This window comes from Dermochelys coriacea, chromosome 21 (assembly GCF_009764565.3).
Source record: "Dermochelys coriacea isolate rDerCor1 chromosome 21, rDerCor1.pri.v4, whole genome shotgun sequence".
Classification (NCBI taxonomy): Eukaryota; Metazoa; Chordata; order Testudines; family Dermochelyidae; genus Dermochelys; species Dermochelys coriacea.
This window is the reverse complement of record NC_050088.1, coordinates 12,310,259-12,335,315: the sequence shown is the minus strand read 5'-3', so window position 1 is coordinate 12,335,315 and position 25,057 is coordinate 12,310,259. Positions and strand designations below refer to the sequence as shown.

Genomic DNA, 25,057 nt, shown 5'->3' with positions numbered 1-25,057 from the left:
CCAGTTAGTAAGAGGTTCAAAAATCATAAGAGGTAGCTACACGTGGACAGCTACATCCCTGCCCCTCTGAGTAGACAGTCTGTATGGAACTCAGCAAAGTAACCACCAGTGACAGTGGGAAAGGGGGCTGTAAAGATATGGAGAACCTCGGAGAGCTCATGGGATAAGCAGCTCAGAAGCTTAGAGCTGTGTGTGTCACTTCGGAGAGTCATTCAAATCCCATGGATGCGGGGGTATGGCTAGGACCCCTTTAATTACAAGGGAAGTGGTGGATTCTCCATCTCTTGGAGTCTTCAAACCAAAACTGGAAGATATGCTTAGGTCAGATAAAGTAGTGGGATCAATAGAGGGGAATGCAGGTAAAATTTAATGGGGCTTGTGATATACAGGAAGTCATTAGATCTCATCTCATCTGGTCCCTTCTGGCCTTGAACTATGAAGCTATTAAAAGATTAGTGCAGGAATCACTGGGGGGTGGGGCGGGATTTCTGGCCTGTGTCATGCAGAGATCAGACAAGATGATCATAACAAACCTTCCTGGTCTTAAAATTCATCTCTCTCGCTATGCTCCACAAACAGCAACCACAGAGAAAGCTGGGAGAGAGGGGACAGTAGGATCGTAGAAGATGCCAAAACATTTTTACAAGCAGCAGCTAATTACTACAGCTCTAATCCCTGTCACCTCTCGGCCACCTCTGGTGGGGAGTGGAGCAGTTGTTTAGCAGCACACAGTAATTCTATGAGCCAGTTAGGGCAGAAAGAGGAGGACACTTCTGCCCATGGTTAAACGCAGCGTTGAACTCAAGTTTGGGGAGCACTTTGCTCCTGGGCACTTTGGAAAATCTGCCCTCAGTTGTGGGGGCTGAGGCCCAGAGCCTCAAAAGGTATTTAGGCAACAAATTCCCACTGATTTCAAGGGGAGCCTAAAATACCTCTGAAGATCTTGACCCAAGAGCCATTGAAAAATCTGACCCTGAGCCCTATGTAGGCAGCTAAGATCTGAAAAGCATTGTCAAAATCAGACCTTACAGCTTATGCTTCTCTTTGCCTCTCCTGTGTGCTATCAGTCCTGCCGGGTTACTGGGCCTTTTAAAGAAAAGTCCTTCCTGGTTTCAGAGTGGTAGCTGTGTTAATCTGTAACAGCAAAAAGAACAGGAGTACTTGTGGCACCTTAGAGACTAACAAATTTATTTGAGCATACGCTTTTGTGGGCTAAAACCCACTTCATCGGATGCATCCTTCACAGGTTATTTTTCTCTGATGGCAAGAAGGCTTTGGGACATATGGTAGGGGATCCTTGCAGCTGGCTCTGTGGTTATCCAGACAGCAGGTCTTCTCTCCTTATAAGCTGATCTGCAGAGGTCCTAAGCATCTCCGCTCCTGCTAACTCCAGTGGATGGTGGAGGATGCTCCACACCTCCGACAATGAGGCCTGGCTAGATTTTCATTACATCAATAGGAGAATAAAGACCACAGCTGCTACTGTAACAGTCAATTCCCTAAGGGTTTCTGATTCAGAAAGTTTCCCACGCATATGCCACTGAATCTTCTGCACCCTGAAGTACCCAGGACTAGCATGTAGCATCCAGGGGTACCAAGGAGCTAAGATCCGTCAGGGGGAGGGATAGCTCAGTGGTTTGAGCATTGGCCTGCTAAACCCAGGGTTGTGAGCTTAATCCTTGAGGGGGGCATTTAGGGATCTAGGGCAAAGATTGGGGATTGGCCCTGCTTTGAGCAGGGGGTTGGACTAGATGACCTCCTGAGATCCCTTCCAAACCTGATTTTCTATGATTCTGAGAGAATGAGCAGCCCATTGAATGCATGCCCCTGCCTCTCCCACCAGCACAATTTCCCTGCTGTGTCTGGCAGGGTGAGAGCTGGGCATAACAAGGGAACCGTTTTCCTTGGGGCCCCATGCCAGGGGTAAATTCCACAGCTGCAGAATCAGAATGAGTGGCTCCCAAAATATGATTTGTGAGGTCACTAACCACAATGTAGCTGTGTCATAGAGAGTAGGGACATTCGCACAGATTAAGGGGAATCATTGCTGCAATACCTTCTAGTGAAATAGCTGCCATTTGGTTTAATACAGAACCATAAGAACTGTCAGAGTGCATCAGACCCACGGTCTGTCCAGTAGTCCAGTATCCTGTCTCTGATAGCAGCCAGCATCACATTCTTCAGAAGCAGGTATAAACTCCATAGCTGACAAATTATGAAATAGCTTACCCAGAGGGAAAGCCTCTTCCTAGCTACATTAGTAACGGACGGGTTGATGTATGCCCTTAAGCAGGAAGTCTCATACTTGTTTGAATCCTGCATTCTGGGCCTCAGTGCAATTTTTGTGGCAATGAGCTCCACAGATTAACTGTGCATTTTGTACAGAAGTCTTTTCTTTCATCTGCTACACTTAGATACCTAGTGAAATTTTAAGTGGGTATGATTATTCCATGCTCTTCATTTTTGTATCTTAAAAAAAAAAGTTATTTATTTAAACATTTTTTGGTAGCTGTTCATCATCTACAGTGATATAGCAGCATCAGTCACCTTCCAAGCACCCCTTTATGGACAGCGGTAGTTCTGTAGTAGCTTACCTCAGTTTCCCTTCTTTTAGGGCTCCACAGGCTTCTCTCTGTGCAAACAGCCCTCCCTAGAGTTGATGTTATTAATATCAACAGAACTCAAATGTCCCAAAATAAAATCCACAGACTAACTCAGTTTTCTGCTTTTAGCAGGCCACTTCCTGCCCTACCTAGCTAAAATCTTATTTCTCCTAGTGTCTCAAACCCTTTTATAACCTTCTAACTCTCTATTGCAGCTTCTGCCTTTATAGGGCCCAGGTGTCTTCCCTTAAGCCCAGCTGAGCAGCAGATAATCAATCACAGATGCATTGGATCCCCTCTGCACCTTCTTAAAAGAGCCAGCCACAGTGTGATACGTGTTAAGAATTGCAAATAACATACAGATGATAAACTGCATCACTTTTACTTATAGAACAGGTATGCTTTTGCTCTCTGTGTAACAAACCTTGCAGTTTCTAAATCTACTCCTTGCATGCAGAATTGGCAGCCATTTTGTTTTCACAGCTCAATATAGTCAGAAGAGGTACACTGTGTTCTCTAAGTTATGGTGGAGACTTTAGCATTGTTCTTTCTCTTGGGGGCTGCTGTTCTCCATCTAAAGTAAAGGCCATTCTGGCTGAAAAGCCTCTCTCTGAATTGTGTGGTTGGCAAAACGCAAGATACATTTGTAGCAGTTGCTTTCAAATTAATTAAAATACATGAATTGAAAAATCAGAGTTGGGCAGGTTAATAAGAGCATGCCAGACAGCCGGGTTTGTTCACTAAACTGCAATGGGTAATCTTTAGTCACTGCTACATTAAAGCTAGAATCAATCTAAAACCCATCGTTTAAATAGCCCCTGACCTTTGGAAAGTTCACCTCCAGATCACAGCTTTTCAGGGCCTATCTCTGTGCCATAGACGAGAACATATTTTAGCTGATTTCATGCTCCCTGGATGTGTTTGCATCCTGTGTAAGGGGACTTGCAGGAGAGAGATCTGCCCTGTGTCATGAGGCAGTCTCCAGCAGAACATGCCCAAACATATTCTCTATTAGAACAAGCCAGCCTGAAATCTGCAGATCTAGGAACTTTGCATTGTGGCAGGGGTTAAATCCATCAACAGGCTGCACACTGAAGACCTGATTTTCAGAAGCATGGAGCACCCACAGCTTCCCCCTGATTTCAGCTGGCAGGGTGGGGGCCGAGCATCCTGAAAACAGACGATTAGATGGATGCTTTAACACGTACCTACATTTCTGATCCAAAAGAGACCACAAAATAGGTGTTAAATGATGCTGGCCTCAGTTGTAGCTGCACTGCTGCAAGCCACCAATGTAGACGGTGCATGGGTGTGACAACTAAGTTGCCCCAGTGAGTTTACCCTGCATTTACATGAGGAGTTTGCAGTGAAGAGCCTAATTTCCATGTATTGTAATGGGAGTTAAGTGCCTTCATACCCTTGAGGATCTGGGCCATGGAGAGGTAGTTGCTTTCTGGCTTTGCTCTGAAGCAGCAGCTATGGTAGTCACTGCTAAAAGCAGGGGATTGAACTAAATGGACCCAGGGTCTGCTCTTGTATGGAAATCCTATTCCAGAAATCAATTTGCAACCCCCGAGAGCCAAACAAGTGAAGCCCCAGGGAAATCAGTGGGCAGCACTATTGTAGCAAAGAGCAAAGGCTGGCCTGAAGTTCTGACCATGAACTATAAAGACGGTGGATCGGAAATCACAAATGAGGGGCAACCAGCCATCGGGGACAGGGGTAACCAACCCCATGGCCAGATTTGCCAGAGGGGTGTCAGGAGCAGAGGCGGGGCTTGTCGGGCAGCTCACCTGTAATCCTGTGGCTTGGAAGAGCCTGGGGTACAGATACCCTGGCTGGCCTAGGGAGCTGGCAAGGGGATCCGGACCCTCACTTCTAGGGCAGCGGCTGCTAAGGGCACCTGATCCGAGCGGTCCAGGGGCTTCTCCCGCGCCCCTGGGCGCAGAGCTCGGGGCGGGCCGGGCCTTGGGGGTTAATTTCGCCCCCAGCGGAGCAGGTCGCTGCATCGCCAGCGCGAGTGGCCGCCAGGCTCCCTCCAGCCCAGGGTTAAGGCGCCGGGCGGCAGAGCCCTGCCCGGGGCAGCGCCGTGGGAGTCCCGGGCTGCGCGGCGGGTGCGCTCAGCGGTGCGGAGCAGGTGGGGAGGGCCGGGGGCGGAGCGCTCCGCCCGGCTATATACAGGCTGGCAGCCGGGCGCAGCGCTCAGAGCCGCTGCCGGAGGTTTGCAAGAGACGCAGCAGCGGGCCGAGGCTGGGCTGGGAGGCGGTGGCTGGATGCGAGGTGAGAGGGGCTGGGGCATGGAGGGGCCTTTGTCCCCTGCCCTTGGGGGCGGGTCGGGGCATCACCTTTCCCGCCGGGTATCTGTCCCCGAGCCTCCCCCCCCCCCCGCCCGGTGGATTCGCGCACGATCAGTGACACCCCCCTCGCTGGGGACCCGAACTCCATGGGAGAGGCGGCGTCTTCACGGCTCCTTGGCCCCAGGTACCGGGGGTCCCACCCCGCTTCGCGACACCTGCGCGGGCTCTTCCCCTTAGCTAAAGGGGTGTCGGTGGGGCCCCCACTCTGGAGTCCTCTGGGCTAAGCCCAGCCAGCCAGAGCGAGCCCGACCGGGAGCCTGCTACTGTCCCGCACCCATCGGGGTCACCGGGGGGCTACCCGAGAAGCGAGGCAGGAGTCGAGACCCCGCTTCCCCCTTGGGCCGGGGCTCCCGGTCTCTCCCTCCCGGCTGCTGGTGGGGGTTTCTTCCTCCTGCATCCCAAGCTGCTCTGGCTCTCTCGGTTTCGCTTGCTGGGGGAGCCTCCCACTCCCTTCCCGGGGCCCCCGGCCGCCGGCCTCCTCCTGACCCGCACCGATCGGTGGGCTGGTCCCCCTCACGGGGGATGCGAAGATCCCGGAGCAGCGCCCTTGACGCGCGGTGGGGCTGGGAACGGGGCGGTGTCTGCGCTGGAAGGGCTGGGGTACCCGATGGCCCGTTCGGGCTGCAAGCGGGGCGCCCCTTGCTGGGGGGCCCTGCCGGGCGGGTCTGGGAGCGCACACGCGCCAGGAGCGTCGCCTTTGCGGTGCTAGGCGTCATTTGGGTTTACACGTCTCCTTCCGAAGCGCAGCGAGGTGCAGCCTAGGGGATGGGGCGAGCGTGGCGCATGTCGGATTGGACCCTCGGGCCATATGGCCACGGATGACGGCGGCAAGAGGCGACCGATCTCCCCAGCAAACGGGGGCGGGGGACCCGGTGGGGAAACGTTTCGTTTTCGGAGCCGCGCAGCCGGAGCGGGGCTGTGAGAGCCGCGGGCCCGGCTGCCGGGAGCAGGCGAGCGGCGGGCGGGCGATTGGCCGCGGTGCCGTGGCGGGGGACACTGACGCCAGCTGCTAGGCACGCCCGGCCTCCGCCGGGCTCGACAGCGGGGGGCGCTGCGGAGCCGCCAGCCCGGGCCGGCCAATGGGGCGCGGAGCTGCCCGGGCACGGCCGGCGATTAGCAAGAGTCACACGCTCGCTGTGGCGTAAGAGACCGGCCCCATCGCACGGGCCCGCGAGTCCTTCCCGGGCCCACGTCGGGCCGGGACTTCCCTGCGGCTTGGGTCGAAACACGTCCAGGAAGAGCCAGGCGAGCCCGCACCGGGGCAAAGCCCCTCCCAGGCCGGCGGGGGGGCTGCCTCGCTCCGCTGGAACTCGGTGTCCCCCGGGCGCTTGCGAGGAACAGCCGGATGAGGCTGATAAGAGCCGGGCGGTCGGCGCTGCCCGCTGGCTGCCGCAAACCGCAGAGCCCGACAGGACGGCAGCAGAAGCCGCCCACAGGGCTGTAGGGCTGGCCACGCTGCCCTCGGCTCAGCCCCGCCGCTGATCCGCCGTGCAGTTTGCATTTGGACAGCACTTTTGCAGATGAAGCGCTCGCTCCTCCCGGCAGGCTTGCTCCGTCACCAGCAAGGATCCCCGAGGGTCCGGCAGAAACTAGAAGAACCTTGCGGTAGGGTCCGGACAGTGCAACCGGCTGAAAGGCGCAGACGCTGCTTGTGGCTTGAGCGCCTGGGTCTAAAGGGATATTTCACAATGTATTCGTTCCCCGCGGTACTCAGCGGCCCCTTGGGCTGGTCCAAGATGATGTAATCCCAGCCTTCCCTAGACGTGTCACTCTGCATGTCCCAGGATGTGTCATTTTGGCGGGCTGTTCACTAGGTTTCACTCTGGTTGCAAATAATCCCTCGCTCTGCCTCTGGTATGAACAAGAAATAGAAACTCCGGGAGGCTACTGCAGTGAGGGGTGGGAAGATGTTTATTCCTGGGTGACAAACCCCCCCTGGTGGACAAAGTGGTGCACTGTTAAGAAGCTGTTTTCAGAGTAGCCGCCGTGTTAGTCTGTATTCGCAAAAAGAAAAGGAGGACTTGTGGCCCCTTAGAGACCAACACATTCATGAGAGCATAAGCTTTCGTGAGCTACAGCTCACTTCATCGGATGCATTTGGTGGAAAATACAGAGAGGCTGTACACTGAACACTTGCATGTCTGGTGTGAAAAGCTGGCAGTTCTTGCTTAAAGTGGCTATTCAGGTAAAGCTACTTTAATTTATTGTAATCTAGGTTAAGATGGTTGACGGGAGCAGTAGAGCCATACAACTCACAAGTAAGGAAAGTGAAGCCTGCAAATGACCCAGAATAGTTCCACTTCCTCCCTCTCCAGACATGCTTTGCCTGGAAACTGCAATATTAATGACAGGTTTCAGAGTAGCAGCCGTGTTAGTTTGTATTCGCAAAAAGAAAAGGAGTACTTGTGGCACCTTAGAGACTAACAAATTTATTAGAGCATAAGCTTTCGTGAGCTACAGCTCACTTCATCGGATGCATTTGGTGGAAAAAACAGAGGAGAGATTTATATACACACACAGAGAACATGAAACAATGGGTTTATCATACACACTAAGTGATCACTCTCCTTACAGTGTGTATGATAAACCCATTGTTTCATGTTCTCTGTGTGTGTGTATATAAATCTCTCCTCTGTTTTTTCCACCAAATGCATCCGATGAAGTGAGCTGTAGCTCACGAAAGCTTATGCTCTAATAAATTTGTTAGTCTCTAAGGTGCCAAAAGTACTCCTTTTCTTTTTGCAATATTAATGAGACCAAGCCCCAGATTGTTCCAGAGGTCTGCAGTAAATGGGCTGCTGACTGTTGGACTTTAAACTTGTTTCCTTGCTGCTGTTCTTTTTGCCCCTAGAATTTCCTTTCCCAACGTGGGTGTATGGGAAGGAAGGGGCTGCATTGAGCCCAAAAATCCTGCTGTCAAGTTCGCTCGCTTCCAGGAACTCCTCTTTGCTGTCTCTCTCGAAACAAAAATCCTGCTGTGGCTGAAGACCTGGATGTTTAGCTTGAACATACAGAGCGCTCTTCAAAGGATCCCCAAAATCTTACTGTAATTAAACCTCCCCCTATACTCCTTGTGCTAGGCCAGTCTCTCGTGTCACTTTGGGACATGTAAGACTTGCCAAGGTCACACAGCAGGCTCTCTGCACACTGAGTGCAATTGACTTGATCACTGCACCCAACTTAATTTCCTATTGAGATCCTGCCACCTGTAAGAAACTGGCTTAGGGAAGTGATGACTCCTGTTTCTTAGACGGTTCAGGGTGAGCTGAGCCAGTGACAAGTTGCCTTTTGCTTACCTGAAGCACTTGTCTAGAGCTGCGTAGTTGTTCAGCACTGCCCTGGCACCCACTGGTGACCACAAACCTTGCCCTATATCAGCTGCTTGTTCAAGTCTGCAGGGTTCTGTAGCAGAATTTAATGGGACTTGCAAGAAAGCTTCATTGTATGACAGGAAATGAAAATGACTTCAATGGTTCTTTAAGTCATCAAACTGACTATTCAGGAAATTAAAAGTAAAGACCAGCCCTGTGTCGTCCGCACTCAGCAGCTTCCAACACACACAATCAGGAGCGGAGGATGAAGCATTAGTCTTAATGCGAGGTTGTGCAGTTTTGTGGCACACCGATCCTGTGAGGTGCTGAGTAGCTGCAGGCTTGTCTGATGTAGCACTTCAGTGTAGACACTACCTATGCTGATGAGAGAGGCTCTTCCCGAGAGGCCATAGCTAGGTTGACGGAAGAAGTCTCCTGTTGACCTAGCGTGGTCTATATGAGGACTTGGGTCTGTTTAACTACGCTGCTCAGGGGTGTGGATTTTTCACATCCCTGACTGATGCAGTTAAACTGACCTCACTTTCTACTGTAGACCAGGCCTTAGACTCCGGTTTAAGTTTTAGTGGTAGGTGTTGAAAATGCTCCGTATCTCTCAGGAGTGGGCATTCTTGCATTCCAATGGGTGTGGCTGTTTGCTTTTATATATTGCAGCCAGTTGAAACTTGTTACCTGCCAGGGCTTGTTTGGACATGTTGGAACTTGACTGACTCACAATGATGTCATTCCACTGAACTGTTTACAAGGGTGTGAACTGTCAGGCGATATGAAGGTTGAGTTCTATTTTTATTCTCTTAGCCTCTTCCTCTCTGGGTGAAAAGGCAAGAACAGGACAAGCTGGATCAATAGAATATTATAGGCACTGAGGCCATTTAAAGGTTAAGGTTCAAGATATATAAGCCAAATGTGGCCTTTAGCCTCTGTGGTGCCTAAATGTCTTCCAGACTAATAGCATAAAGGCTAAATTGTTGCTGCCAAAGAACCGTGTGCGGGCCAAGATGAGCAAACAGTTCACGGCTAATTAAAGCGGTGAAAATAACTTTTTTTTTTTTTTTTCCCTTGCATTACTGGAATCAAATTAATTTTGAGTTGAACCCAAAACATTGTTGGGTTTTTGTTGGTTTATAACAATAAAGAGAACCTTAAACTCGGTGTTCAGATTTTCATAATCCTTTTTTCAAACTATTTAGCAAAATTGTCAAATTCCTGAATTGTTTTGGTTGATGCAAATCTGCATTATTATTTTTTAATTTTTTTTTTCTGGCATAAAGCTTTGGTGAAAATTTTGCCCGTTTGACTGCTAATAACTTATTTGGCTCTAGCTTTCTGCTCATGGGCCTATTGTGACTGCCCTCTGTCCATCATGGGGTGGATGTTTTGTGCTGAGCAGCCTCTGTTCCTGCTGCAGTCAGTAGAAGCTGACCATCAGACTCTATGGGAATAAATTCATGGTCTCAGACTTGGATGAATGCTTTTAAAATATCACTGTGCCCTTTAAAACATAATCCTTACATAATTACAAGCTGAAAAGGGATTCCTTTATAACCCTGCATGCCCACATCAGCAGGAGGGTGGGAAGTTAGAACCCTTTTGGGATTTCATCAGCAATTGGCAACTTTCTTTACCACTTAGGTGCATCTCCTGTTTATAGACCTCAGGTGTGGCTGCTCTTTGCCTCCATCTGCAAAGCAGGGTCTTTATCAGTGGTTACCCAAGAGGTTTACCGATAAGGGATTACCAAAATGGACAAGCTTGTAATTTATTCTGTGCAGCTTGTTCAAAGCATAGTTCCTTGCTGCTATGTTCTACTACTTGGATTTAAGAAATTCACCTAATATTTCTTGTTGGCTTTGCCATCTGCTCACATATGAATGTCTCATGCAAATTTGAATTCAGATCCAATTCTGATTTTAAATATCCTCCAAGTTGAGATCCAGTCTTGTTGTAGCAGTGTCAGTCCCAGTCAGAGATAGAAGGTGGGTGAGGTAATATCTCTTATTGGACCACGGGGCTGACAGCAGGGTTTGAACCTAGGACTTTGAGCACGAGATGGATCAGCCCTTACCACTTGAGCTCAAGGATTAAGTCCTATAGCTGGGAAGCTGTAGCAGATTCAACCCTCATGTAAAGCAGACACTAGAGGGAGACAAGTGCATGGCCCTTGCATGGATTACATTAGCCAATGATTGCTCAGCGCTCCATGCCGGAGGTGGTCCCAGGAGATGCCTGAACCCCGTGGATCTCTGTGATCATTTACTAATGCCCTTAGTAGCCTAACTTTGATCACTTGCGCTGCTGCTCAGTAACCATATGTTGCTCATTTTCCTTCCAGCTGGAAACATGCCTCTGTCACAGAGTAACATGCATCAGGCCCCCTGCAACAGGAAGATCTGCCGAAACCTCTTTGGCCCGGTGGATCACGAGCAACTCCAGAATGACTTACAGGACTTGATGAGGAGACATCTGGAAGAAGCTCAGCACAGGTGGAATTTTGACTTTGAGACAGAAACACCGCTGGAAGGCAAGCTCAAGTGGGAGAGAGTCCTCTATCCTGACATGTCTCCTGCTTGCCTGCCTTCTCAGGACCCGAGCCACTCCAAAGGTAATGGTGGGGAGAAGAACCAGAGCTCTCCAGCACTTAAGATTTCTACAAAAGATCTTAACGTGGCCCTCTCGAGTGAAGCAGTACAGACGGGCTCCGAGTCCCACAAGACCAGTCCCCCACGGCACCTGAAACGAAAGCAGACCAGCATAAAAGGTAAGTACGAATGTTTGTCCTGCCCCTAGTTCACAAGTACCCCCAATGGCTACTAGAGCAAGAGACAGAATGTCAGCGGCAGCTTGACCAGTCCAGTCGGATCTGTGGGGTGGCACAGGGCACCTGTCACTGCAGGCATTGGCACTTAGCGTCAGTTCACCTGTTCGCACTACAGCATTGCCTTGAGGCTCCAGCTGAGATCAGGATCTCATGGCAGTAGGTGTAAAGAAAGCAGCTAGTGTTGTAAGAGGCAATCTCTACCCTGGAGAGCTTACAGTGTGGGGGGGGGGAAGGCCAGTATTCTCTGCTTGCTACAGCTGGGGAAAGGAATCTCAAATGACATCACATGGGGTGGCTGGCAGAGCTGGGAATCCAAATCCAATTTCCTAGATCTCAGGTCAATGAATCACAAGACGGGAGCAGATGATAAAAATCAAACCAGCATCCCATAGCCATTCAACCAGATAGCCAAAGGGAACTCGTTAAAATAAAACTCTGCACAGATGGGCCTTTTCTCACTATCAGCCAGGCAATCTGAAGCATGACTCCGGATTATTCTTGCCAAAACAAATACAGATGCTTATTGCTCATAAAGCTCCTCCAGCAACAGTTTATTGGAAGGGTTCATTTGCCCTCTCACTTGAGAGCAAGCTCAGTGTAGTCTCCTTTTCTTTCTCCCTCCAGATTTCTACAGTTCGAAGCGGAGGATTGTCCCTTGCAAGCCAAATCCGTGAAGCCACAGCACAAGTTGTTCTGCTTCTGTGTGCCTCTTGGCTGGGGCACAGTCATCAGGATGTGTCAACTACTAACCCTACTGGCCCTCTGCAGCCCTCTAGGAAGACCGTTTCCATTGAAGTCTGTGGAAGGGTTGCCTTAGGGGCTGAATAAAGTCTGTGTCAGGACTTAGCGGCAGGAAGACTTAGTTAGAAGCCTCCCTCTGCATTGTACTGTATAAGCTGCCTACTGAATCTGTCTATTATGAAGTGATGTAGAGTTTAGTGTCGTATTTATGAATAGGGCTAGATGTCTAAGGACTCACTTGTGTGCACTGTGTATTGTGAAGGCTTTATTTAAAATAGATGTGGAATATTTGATTACCTCCTTTTATAGGCCTTGGAGAAGAGGGAATGATAAATGCTGAAAATTGAGCCTTCAGAGCAGGCCAGTGACACTCAACAAGGAGGGGTAGGAATGAGTGGTAAGTCTCAACCCCCCTGACCAGCTACACCCTTGCCCTGAGGACCACAGGGTAAAAGGGGTGGGTGGAGGAGAGATGGGCCTAGATCCTAAGCTGCTGTAAAGAGTGTTTTACTTCCACTGAAGTCAAGTATAAAAGAGCATAGCTCCCCAGCTGAGGCTCTGGCCCATGGCAACTGGTCCTCATGGCCATGGGATGCTTATGTACATGCTTTTCTAAAGCCTCACTCCTGCTCCTGGGCAGCATCAACACTCTCCATCTGCCTGGGCAGGAGTTAGCTGTGAGTGCAGTGGGCCTGCACTGGTAGAAGGGTGTCTGTCTCAAGCTGGGGCTCTGCTTCCTGAAAAGGAATGCTTAAGGTGGGGGTGGGAAAGGAGATGCTTGTTGCCCATAAAACAAGCATCCCTGACTGCAGGGCCTACCTGAATGAGCAGGAAGTGGATGCTTAGCTGGGTAACAGGATGGCACATCCAGCTTTCTCCCTGGCTAGCTCAGATCAAGTTCTGCTTGGTGTTTAAACTTTGCCCTCTGCTTGCTGACTTGAGGAACGGAATAAGTTGTAGCTCCATTCCTTGGGTGGTTCTTCTGCATTACAGGGAGGCTGGCAGTAGGAGATGGGGATTGAAGATTGTGGGGGTGGGGGGCGGATTCTGGCAGGGTTAGACATCTCCTCTGCTAATACCTGCCAGTCCTGTTCACTACTTGTAAAGCTGCTTGATGCACCCTTGAGTGGAAACGGACTGCTGATGCCACCTGGTTGTACCCAGGCCCAAATGCTGCATTGGCAGATTTCAGCGCTAGCCTAAGAGCAGAATTTGACTAAGACTTGCCTTTAGTTCCCCCTGCTCTTGTCATAATACACCACTAGCTCCTGCCACTAGGCTATTGCAGGGCGTGTTCTGTGGGGGATCCATCTACTCAGCAATTGCTAGACTTTGTGATTTGCTACAGTAGAATTGTAGCACCACTCTACAGCAGGGCTAATTCCCTTCCCACTTCCTCCTCCAGAAGGAGGTTTAGCTGCTGGTCTCCCTCATTGTGTGGTGGTTCATGTCACAGCTTCAGCAGTTCTAGCTCTGCAGTTAGACTCACTGCATGTCATCCTCTTGTGTTACGGGCCAAATTCTCATGGCTCCTGCTGCTAGTTTTCATGGCCGGTTTGTCTGTCCACAAAGGCTGCAATCTCTCTGTTCGAGATGGTCTCAAGAAACATCAGAAATTCTTAGGCACTTTCTCTCAGTGATGGGTTCATCCCCTCTCATAATGGAGTTGGACTTCTAACCCTGGACAGAACAGATCCCTTCACACCCCCACTCCTTGCTGCACTTTGCGTTCAGGGTAACGCCAGCAAACTTTCAGCACTAATACTTGTATCTGTAAATAAAATGCTGCTGCATTTATTGGAAAAATGTAGTTTAAAAATGTAACTTTATTATGAATAAACACTGTGTATAAATGAGGCTTGCTCATCACCGGTCTTGTTTTTGCCTGCTCTGAAGAGTGCAAGTAACTTCAGAACCAAGTATGCTATTAATGCACTCCATGTCACTATCTGCATGAAGGATGCTGCAGGTGTAAGCCTGGACTCAGGAGATCTGGGTTCCGTTCCTCACTTTGCTATGTAGGTGTGACTTGGGCCTGTCACTTGGTCTCTCTGGGCCCCAGGCCCGCATCTGTACAATGAGGATAATAGCACTGCTCTGCCTCACGGGCCTTGAGGATAAACACATTAAGCAGCTCAGATACTAAGGCCTGGCCTGCACAACAGGGTTAGGTCAATGCAAGGCAGCTTGTGTTGACCTAACTATGGAAGCATGTGTGACTGATTCCCTGGGGTGCAGTCTGGGACTGTGGGACCATTGTACCCCCTGAACTCTCTCCAGCCAGGGCTCTCTCTCACAATCCCTTGCTAGTGACAAGCCACAAACCCCTCCAGGTGCTGTGATCACTCATCACAACCACATGTGGCACCCCATAGCCAGTGAGATTGCATGAATACTCCCAGAGCCACTCATGAATCACACAGGGAAAGGCACCAGCCAAATCTCCCCTCCCCCCCCCCAGCACTGTACCTCAGGAATATACCATCTTGTGCTGGTCAGGATAAGCAATGCAAATTTAATTGGTTTACCACTTTATCAATGGAAAGTGGACATACACCAGCCTTTTTAAAACCTGAGCATATTTACCATTCGCTTCAGGCAAACTCAACCAGTAAAACAAATTTATTGGTTACAAAAGGTAGATTTTAAGTGATAGGCAAAAAGTCAGTTAGTTACCAAACGAAAATGAAACGTAAGTACGCAGTCTAAACTCTCAACCCTATTAGACTGGGCAACATTTAGATTAAGCAGTTTTATTTCTCACCCCACTGGATACTACAGTTCATAGTATACAGATTTCACCCTTGAAATCCGGGCCAGTCCCCTCAACTGGAGCCTTCAGACTGTCCTTGTTGCTTGCAGCGTAGGTGGGTGAAGGAAACGGGCCAAGGCTGAGCCCCCTATGTTCTGTTTGATCTCCTCAGTTCATGTGCTTGTAAAATGCAAGTCCAGGCATGTCTGGGGGAATTGCTGAGTCTCCGGGCAAGGTTGAGCAATTCCCCTGGAGTAGCCTCATGCAGGTGAGTCACTGAATTGTAGCTCCCTTGCTGAACAATGGCTGTTGATGGTGGTTTGACACCCTGCCTGGGCATTGGTGACTTTCCTTGCTGTTGCCTCTGGGGAGCTAATATCTGGCTGATTCCCCAACTTGCAGTATTTTTTCGTGACAACCATACAACACACTTCTCAGAACTTCATATGCATTAATGATATGGCTAGAGACATGACTTTCAGCAGATCATAACTTTTCCCCTGATACCTTACAAGGCACACTTTATATGCAAGATAACAATCCCATATAAATTAGGAATATGCGGGCTACAGGGTGCTTCCCCCAGGATACAGAATGTCAGTGTCTGCACTTAAATGTCACTCCTGCTGATGTAACTGCTCCTCTACATCAATAACTCCATCTCCATGAGTGGTGTAGAGTCAAGGCCAGTGCAGTTATGTTGATGGAGTGATACGGCGTAGCCTATGTTGACTGTTACTGGCTTTCAGGAGCCATCCCACAATCCCCCACTCAAGACAGTATAATCAATACAAGCGCTCCAGGGGAGGATGTGCACCACCAACACACGGAGCAAGCGGCAGACGCACAAAAATGATGTCATTACTGTGGTGGCTGTATGCTGACATAAATTGGGTCAACTTAATTTTGTGGTGTAGACATGGGCTGGGGTAGTGTGGGGCCACATAAGTATTTAGACACACTTTGCAGCATGGTCTTAGCTGCCTAGCAAATCCATGTGCTGCAGTCAGTCTGAGGTCACTGAAGGCTCTGAGACTAGACTCCCTCAATCACAAACAATTTACAGACCTTATTCAGGGCTCCTAAGCATGACTGAGTCTGAAAAAAAACACTTCCCCTTCCTTTAGAACAGGGGTCGGCAACATGCGGCACGTGTGCCAAAGGCGGCATGCAAGCCAATTTTTACTGGCATGCTGCTGGCAGCTGGGGTCCTGGCCACCAGCCCCACTCAGCCCGCTGCCTGCCTGGGTGAACGCAACCCCCGGCCAGCAGCGGGGACCTCGGCTGGCAGGAGCTGGCAGACGGAACCCATGGCTGGCAGCGGGCTGAGCGGGGCCGGCGGTCGGGACCCTGGCTGGCAGGAGCCGGCGGCTGGAACCCCAGACCGGCAGCGGGTGAGCGGCTGCTAGTCTGGGGTTCTGTTCACAACCCCACTCAGCCTGCTGATGGTCTGGGGTTCCGGCCGCTGGCCCCTTACCAGCCGGGATCCCAGCCATCGGCCTGCTTCCGGCCTGGGATACCAGCCGCTGGCCCCGCTCACCTCACTGCTGGTCTGGGGTTCCAGCCAGGGTCCTGGCCACCTGCCCGCTCAGCACGCTGCCAGTCTGGGGTTCCATCGGGGGGCCCCTGTAAATGTAAAATTTATTACTGGCACGCAAAACCTTAAATGAATGAAGACTTGGCACGCCACTTCTCAAAGGTTGCCAACCCCTGCTTTAGAATTAATCTACCAAGCCCTGGTATCCTACTCTGCAACACCACTTCTTTCCATCAGAGCTCCAATGAAGATCATGGGCCACAAACTTGGCTGCTATAAATCAGCCTGACTCATTCATGGCACTGGAGTTGTGCGGACTTACACCAGCAGAGGATCTGGGTCCTTAGATCATTTCTGTCACTCAGTTCCTGTCCCTGCTGCTACAGAACAATGGGGCTTTACCAGTTCCTTGAGGGAATGAATTCTACACTTTAGCACACCTCATTAGCCAGGCGTTTTGCCTTTCTTAATTCACACCCCTGTACTCCAGGCTAAATCATTCTTCCCTCTCGTAATGTGTTAATACCCTTCAAATATTTGCAGAGCATTGTCATACTATCCCTTAGCTGTTCCTCAGCCAAGCTCTACAGATTTAGCCCTTTTAATCTTTCCTCCTACGTCAATGTGTCCAACTCTTCCAGTGACTGTCACTGCTTCCCGGCAGGTTGTCAGCAGGAAAAGATACTGAGCACATAAACAGATCAGTAGATAAATATCCCCTGAGATCTGAACACCTCTCAAAATGAGCCAGGCTCATTTCCTCAGCTGCTCTTCCCCATCACATAGGAGGTTAGACAGCTTTCAGTGAGGTGTAGCCGGAGACAGATTTAAGCAGGATCTTCCTCAGGCTCTTGAGGCACTTAGCTACAATGCACACTTGACAACCACTCATCTGTTGCAGAAGGGCCACAGCGGGTCTTCTGTGATGACTGTTGTCACAATTCACCTCCTCTCATACAGGTGTCCCATTTCCTGATAACTACAAGTGCCACGCTGCCTGCCCAACTTAATCAATAGGATTCTCTCACAAATCCTGCCACTTTCTGTAAATCCTGCTGAAGGAAGCAGCTGCATTCTCTAGCATGTATAACACTGCAAATCAGACAGCAAGGAATAAGACTACATGTCACAATCCTTCCATTGTGTGCTGCCATCACACTAACATTCCTGCCCCCCGCCCCCCCATGACCTCTCGGGTTCTCCAAATGGTCCAAAGAGCCCCATAGCTGCAACAGCTGTCCAGATTTTGAACTACCCACAACTTATCATTAAGAATAATGCACAAGCGAACAAAGCTGCTTGCCAAGTAGATTCTACAGCTGGAGGTAGACCCTCGGAGGTGGAGAACACGGTACCTGCCCTATCTCTAACATTAAAACACTTCACGGGTAAGTGCATGAGCTTGGCTTTGATCTCCTAAGTGGGGAGGAAGATAGGATCTGTTGGATGTGTCCAGTTATGTGCAAAGGTCCTAAGGACACGCTCACCCCACCCATAAAGCACCCATAGGCAGGTCAGTGCAAAGCTCATGTTCCAGTTAGCTCAGCTTTGGAGAGCAAGAATCAGTGCTCGGTACAAATAACTCTGATCTAAGAGTCATAACAGGCACTGGACATGGCACTTCAGTTCTGGTCCCTGAATAAAATAATACTTAGCACTTACCTTTTCAACTCCAACGTACTTTACACACATTGTCTAAGTCAGTGGCTCTCAACCTTTCCAGACTACTGTACCTCTTTCAGGAGGCTGATTTGTCTTGCGTACCCCAAGTTTCACCTCACTTAACAACTACTTGTTTACAAAATCAGACATAAAAATAGAAAAGTGTCACAGCACACTACTACTGAGCAATGGCTGACTTTCTAATTTTTACCATATAATTATAAAATAAATCAACTGGAATATAAATATTGTACTTACTTTTCAGCGCATAGTATATTAAGCAGTTTAAACAAGTCATGATATGAAATCTTAGTTTGTACTGACTTCACTAGTGCTTGCAGCCTGTTTTAAAACTAGACAAATATCTAGATGAGTTGATGTACCCCCTGGAAGACCTCTGCGCACCCCTAAGGGTATGCATACCCTATGTTGAGAACCACTGATCTAAGTCATGAAACCTCTCTGCACCAGATGTGGGAAACCAAAGCAAAAGAAAAGGAGTACTTGTGGCACCTTAAAGACTAACAAATTTATCTGAGCATAAGCTTTCGTGAACTACAGCTCTCTTCATCGGATGCATGCAGTGGAAAATACAGTGGGGAGATTTTATATACACAGAGAACATGAAACAATGGGTGTTACCCTACAAACTGTAACGAGAGTGATCAAGTAAGGTGAGCTAATTACCAGCAGGAGAGAAAAAAAAACCTTTTGTAGTGATAATCAAGGTGGACCATTTCCAGCAGTTGACAAGAATGTGTGAGGAACGGGGGGGGGGGGGGGGGGGAGGGAAATAAACATGGGGAAATAGTTTTACTTTGTGTAATGACACATCCACTCCCAGTCTTTATTCAAGCCTAATTTAATGGTGTCCAGTTTGCAAATTAATTCCAATTCAGCAAAAGAGACACTGACCAGTCTAGTTCCACTGTCCCAAAATACAGTCCAAAAGGTGAAAACTAAATTAGATTTTTTTTAATTTCAGGTTAATAATGACAGGTGGGGAATTGCTAAAGAACCTAAGGCAGGTAGACGCTCCAGACTCAAAGGATGCCTACCTTCCTTGTGTTCCCTTGAAATTCCCAGCCAGAGAGTGGGACTGAACCTAAACCCCAGAGCTAAAAGCATCTGGACTTTGTTGGGATTTGAAAATACAGGCAAAAGCCATTTAAATTAGAATGATTGACATAGCACCCAAAAGAGTGCTTGGCACTTTACAGGCATATTAAAAAGACACATCCCTGCCCCAAAGCACTTACAATCTAGAGTCCAGATTTTTTAGAAGTTCAGCAGTAGCTGCCTTTGTTATAAGTGGGGGATTCTCAATTGTTCCCCATAGGAGCTGAGAACTTTGGAAAATCTGGAACCTATCTCTATGTTTTATATCAATGGTGTCCCTTTAAATATTGGCTTCCTATGTTAAGGTCACAAAGCAATGTTTCGTGAACAGGAAACGCAGGGAACTCTAACTGTTATATTTAACCCAACAGCGGAAAAGTGAGTTGAGCAAGAGAAAGAAAATGTCAGATCATGCCCGAGCCAGATTAATGAAACATAACAGCAGAAGCGGACCCCTCCTCTGCACTTACTGTGCCAACTTCCTGCAAGAAATAAAGGAACCAGATCACTTCAGAGAAGGTGCCCCGCACTTTGCAACGTCTGAAACCCTCTCCCAGAGGCACTGCTGAAAGGTAAGTGTATTTTACAGCTTGGTTGCTTTTTTATTTCTGAGGCAGATTTAGCCCCAAATCTGCTGCAAAACCCTGAACTGATCTACTCTTCCTCACAAAGAAATAGTTCCCATGTTGCTTAAAAAAAAAGTTTGTCTAATTTCGCTCCCAGTTTGATTTAACCAAGGCTGGATTTTCAGGGGTGCCAAACACTTCCAAAAATCAGGACCCTAGTGGAAATGTTTTGATCTTGATATTAACAGGCTCATGCAAGTGTCTCAAATGCAATCTGCCGTCTAACTGCTGCGGCTGAGTTAGTGCACGTTTTGCTACTTGAAAAACCCAAGTAATGACCAGAGAGATCCTAGATCTACTCTGCTCTTTAGCTGAATAGGATCCCTCACGAGTGCTCTTTGCTGTCAGGGTAGCCTGCCTTTCTGCTTGTCACCCCTCTCTCCTTTGGATAGGTATTGGTGCAAGACAGCTCAGTAAAACAGACCAAGGAGGCAGCATGCTCTGGAGAAACAAATATGAGTCTGGGAGGGCCTCCAGTTCTAATCCTGGCTCTGTCACTCAGCTGATGTGTGACCTTGGGCCCACTCACTTTAGGTGGGACTTCTAAGGGAACTAGGCACCTAATTCCCTCTCCTTCACTCAGGCATCTAACCCCCTTAGGCATTTTTAAATGCAAACTCTTCCCCATTCTGTGCCTCAGTTTCTCCATCTATAAAGCAGGGATAACACAACCTTTCCCACCTACCTCACTATGGTGGTGTGAAGATAAATTGTCCACACAATGGGCCCATTTGCTAAGTGTCATTAAAGCCACATGACCAGATCTGCCATAGAAGCTTCTGTTTCATTAATTCTGGGCAGAGGACAGATTCATATCACAAACCACCCGAAGTTAGGAGCCAAACTCTGTGGACTGAATCAGTCCCTAAATAGCAGTGCTGGTTTGCAGATCGGAACCCTTTTATGTTGATATATTTTTAGAGGGAAGCCTGGAAAAATTGGACTAAAAGCTCCTGTTCGGGTGATCTTTATTTTAGTTTGTACTGACAGTCTTCTGGCCTGATAACTCGTTTCCTATGAACTCTGGATGCTTATCAGCATCTCTGTCTAACCATTACAAAACACACAATGTGATGAAGTTAATGTGCTATCTCACCATCACTCCATCCCTCCTGACCTCCCACTCTTAGTGTGAAACGGTTAACTTCTTTAGTTCCCATGCAAATATCATTTGTTTAGAATGAACAGAGAAGAGCAGCCTCTGGGGACAGCTTCAGGTGATGTATAATGAGAGGAAGGGTGGCTCCAGGGGGTAGGGTGCTAGCTTGTATTCAAGAGCTCAATTCTCTTCCCTGCCACACACAGCCGATGTGGCCCTGGGCAAGTCACTTATGCTGAGATTGTCAGAGGTATTTAGGTGCCTAACTCCCATTGAAACCATAGTCTGTGTGTGCCTCAGGGTACATCTATACTGCAAGAAAAACCCTGCGCCAGCGAGTCTTAGAGCTCAGTTCAGCTGAGTTGAGCTTGTGTGATGAGGCTAAAAATAGCAGCGCCAACATTCCCACTCAGCCCGGAGCCCGGGCTTTGAGACCCACCCCTCTTGCCAGGTTTCAGAGCCCAGGCTCCAGCCTGAGCGGGAATGTCTATGCTGCTATTTTTTCAGCCTGTAGCACAAGCCCGAGTCAGTTGACCCAGGCTCTGAGACTCGCTGCTGTGAGGTATTTTTCTGCAGTGTGGACACACCATCAGTTCACCATCTGTAAAATTGGGATAATTATTATCTTGAGCTCTTATCTAGAGCTTTCCATCAGCAGATCTCCAAGCACTTTGCACTGGAGGTCAGTATCTTTATCCCTGTTTACAGCTAGAGAATAGCACTGCCCTACTATACAGGGACATTGTGAGGATCAGTATATCAAAGATTGTGAGGCGCTCAGATACTAAAGTAATGGGGCTACGACAGGCCCTAAGACAGAGGGACTCTGAGCAGAGGATCTGGAGATTCAGAGCCACAGTTCTGCCAACACTGATGCACACACACTAAGTTCAACATGTAAGTCTTTGCAGGATGGGGGCCCAAAAAGATGCTCCCTCAGAATTTAGGGGGAAGCCATACCTCCTGTAGAACCTCTCCTATATTTCAGAGCAGTAACTCCTGTTTCGGGAAGGCTCAGAACCGTGAAGCCCGTAAGAGGGATTAAAGAAGAAGAAGGATATACACAAAATGAGCAAAATAACAACATCATCAAACTGGGCAGAGGCTTAACCAAAGGGCTTGGGTTTCATATACACTAAGGCCGCACTCGGGTTTGAACCCCTGAGAATAGCCGCTGTAAAGAGGATTTCCCTGGCTGGTGTAGAGATGGCATAAAGGGCTCTGCGCCAACTGTGCACCCATGTCCTGCCGCAGGGGGTGTGGCGGGTGTACACTGCACTGTGCCTATTTTCTGCTTCTCATGGCCCATCAGAGGCAGAGCATACACTAGAGCAGCCCTGAGATTGCTGTAATTTATAGTAGGGGCTGGGAAGGCCCCTGTGTGGCCAAAGATTACAGGGAGCACAGACAGGATTTAAAACCATCTTTGCCCTATCCTCGTCATCCCTTCCCCAAGGGTGGGAATGGACCAATTGAGAATCAGGTCCTCAGAATCTACATGGTTTTACTGCTGTAACCCTCATCTTTGCTATCCCCTCTCCTTAAGTCAGTCTAATGCTAAACTGTCAGCTATTTAGGCAGGAACCTTCCATTGTAACTTTCCTGCCTTATCTATATTTGGGGGCGGTAATAGTGAGCATAAAATTTGTTAGTCTCTAAGGTGCCACAAGTACGCCTTTTCTTTTTGCAAATACAGACTAACACGGCTGCTACTCTGAAACCTGTCATTATGCAAGGCACTGAATTTAGCCGTATAGAGTGGAAATCTGTCAACTTCATGAAAAACTTTGTTAGTCTCTAAGGTGCCACAAGTACTCCTTTTCTTTTTGCGAATAGTGAGCATAGTTAATGATGACACCATGAGGTCAGCCTTTTGGTTTTGCTTTGACTTTCAGTTTCAAATCAACCTAACAAACTCAAGATAAAACTCCACCCAAACTGCCAGCTTTTGACTCAGTTGGGGAGCTGAAGCCACCATGTGGACTCTCCCAGCGTTGCCTACTCTCGTGAATCTATCACAAGTCTTGTGATATTTGGTGTTTTTCTTACTGCCCTGCTCCAGGACTCCTGTGATTATTATGTGAGAATTATAGAATCATAGAACTGGAAGGGACCTCAGGAAGTCATCTAGTCCAGACCCTGCACTCATGGCAGGACTAAGTATTATCTAGACCATCCCTGGCAGGTGTTTGTTCAACCTGCTCTTAAATATCCCCAATGATGGAGATTCCACAACCTCCCTGGGCAATTTATTGCAGTGCTTAACCACTCTGACAGTTAGGAAGTTTTTCCTAATGTCCAACATAAACTGCCCTTGGTGAAATTTAAGCCCATTGCTTCTTGTCCTATCCTCAGAGGTTAAGAAGAACAATTTTTCTCCCTCCTCCTTGTAACAACCTTTTATGTACTTGAAAACCGTTATCATGTCTACTCTCAGTCTTCTCTTCTCCAGACTAAACAAACCCAATTTTTTCAATCTTCAATAGGTCATGTTTTCTAGACCTTTAATCATTATTGTTGCTTATCTCTGGACTTTCTCCAATTTGTCCACATCTTTCCTGAAATGTGGTGTCCAGAACTGGACACAATATCCCAGTTGAGGCCTAATCAGCATGGAGCAGAGTGGAAGAATTACTTCTTATGTCTTGCTTACAATACTCCTGCTAATACATCCCAGAATGATGTTTGCTTTTTTTGCAACAGCGTTACGTCATTGACTCATATTTAGCTTGTGATCCGCTATGACCCCCAGATCCCTTTCCGCAGTACCGCTTCCTAGGCAGTCAGTTCCCATTTTATATGTGTGCAACTGATTGTTCCTTCCTAAGTGGAGTACTTTGCATTTGTCCATATTGAATTTCATCCTGTTTACTTCAGACCATTTCTCCAGTTTGTCCAGATCATTTTGAATTTTAATCCTATCCTCCAAAGCACTTGCAACCCCTTCCAGCTTGGTATTATTTGCAAACTTTATATGTGTACTCTCTATGCCATTATCTAAATCATTGATAAAGATATTGAACGGAACCGGACCCAGAACCGATCCCTGCGGGACCCCACTTGTTATGCCCTTCCAGCGTGATTGTGAACCACTGATAACTACTTTCTGGGAACGATTTTCCAACCAGTTATGCACCCACTTTATAATAGATCCATCTAGGTTGTATTTCCTTAGTTTGTTTATGAGACGGTCATGCAAGACAGTATCAAAAGCTTTACTAAAGTCGAAATATACCACAACTACCGTTCCCCCTATCCACAAGGCTTGTTACCCTGTCAAAGAAAGCTATCAGGTTGGTTTGACACAATTTGTTCTTGACAAATTCATGCTGACTGTTATTTATCACCTTATTATCTTCTAGGTGTTTGCAAATTGATTGCTTAATTATTTGCTCCATTATCTTCCTGGGTACAGAAGTTAAGCTGACTCGTTTGTAATTCCCAGGTTGTCCTTATTTCCCTTTTTACAAATGGGCACTATATTTGCCCTTTTCCAGTCTTCTGGAATGTCTCCCATCTTCCATGACTTTTTAAAGATAATCACTAATGGCTCAGATATCTCCTCAGTCAGCTCTTTGAATATTCTAGGATGCATTTCATCAGGCCCTGGTGATTTGAAGACATCTAACTTGTCTAAGTAATTTTTGACGTGTTCTTTCCCTATTTTAGACTCTGATCCAATCTCATTTTCACTGGCATTCACTATGTTAGACATTTAATCGCCACCAACCTTCTTGGTGAAAACCAAAACAAAGAAGTCATTAAGCACCTCTGCCATTTCCACATTTTCTGTTATTGTCTTTCCCCCCTCATTGAGTAACAGCCTCCCCTGTCCTTGGTCTTCCTTTTGCTTCTAATTACTACTATTCTAATTCTACTATTTGTAGAACGTTTTCTGGTTTCCTTTTATGTCCCTAGCTAGTTTGATCTAATTTTGTGGCTTGGCTTTTCTAATTTTGTCCCTACATACTTGTATTATTTGTTTATATTCATCCTTTGTAATTTGACCGAGTTTCCACTTTTTGTAGGACTCTCAGCTTTCATTTTTTTAAAGTAAGTTTTTAGCCCTGATGGCAGCTTTGACAAGCTTGGAAACATGATATGAGTGCGCCTTAAACCTCTCCCAAGATTATCAAATTTATATATTTAAAATCTAATTTTTTAAGCCTATTTCCTGATTTTTGGTGGCCTAAGTCAGGGGGTTTGAACTCCCATGAGAGTCAATGCTGCATTCATTTAATTCTGAAGCCCTCACAAGAGCCAGTTTCACTCAGAATTCAGACCAAGGTCACCTAACAGTTTATGAACCTCAGCAAAGCTGGCCCGTCCTAAGCTGTTCATTTGTACACCACTAAGGCCTTGTCTACACGACAGGGAAAAGTCGATCTAAGCTACGCAATTAGAGTTAGTGAAT

General features: G+C 47.9%; 2 protein-coding genes across 6 annotated transcripts in view; both read left to right on the top strand.

Annotated features, from left to right (window-relative positions):
- The first annotated feature begins 4,736 nt into the window (after positions 1-4,736).
- CDKN1A (cyclin dependent kinase inhibitor 1A) lies at positions 4,737-13,705 on the top strand. Of its 3 annotated transcripts, none has more exons than XM_038379656.2 (3): positions 4,737-4,883; positions 10,622-11,047; positions 11,732-13,705. In XM_038379656.2, exons 1-3 carry the CDS (start codon positions 4,877-4,879, stop codon positions 11,779-11,781), a joined length of 483 nt encoding a protein of 160 aa, XP_038235584.1. In that variant the 5' UTR covers positions 4,737-4,876; the 3' UTR covers positions 11,782-13,705. The 3 variants fall into 3 exon arrangements, with proteins under 3 accessions (XP_038235584.1, XP_038235583.1, XP_038235585.1); XM_038379655.2 differs by lacking the exon at positions 4,737-4,883 and adding an exon at positions 6,042-6,565; XM_038379657.2 differs by lacking the exon at positions 4,737-4,883 and adding an exon at positions 6,590-7,145.
- A 5,537-nt stretch (positions 13,706-19,242) lies between these two features.
- The window catches only part of RAB44 (RAB44, member RAS oncogene family), a 29,742-nt gene continuing 23,927 nt past the window's right edge, over positions 19,243-25,057 (top strand). Inside the window, exon 1 of one of the 3 annotated variants that reach the window (XM_038379654.2) lies at positions 19,243-19,490. The gene's annotated coding sequence lies outside the window, so the exon portion shown is untranslated. The remainder of the gene's footprint in view (positions 19,491-25,057) is intronic. The other 2 variants (XM_043500375.1, XM_043500376.1) reach the window with 2 other exon arrangements.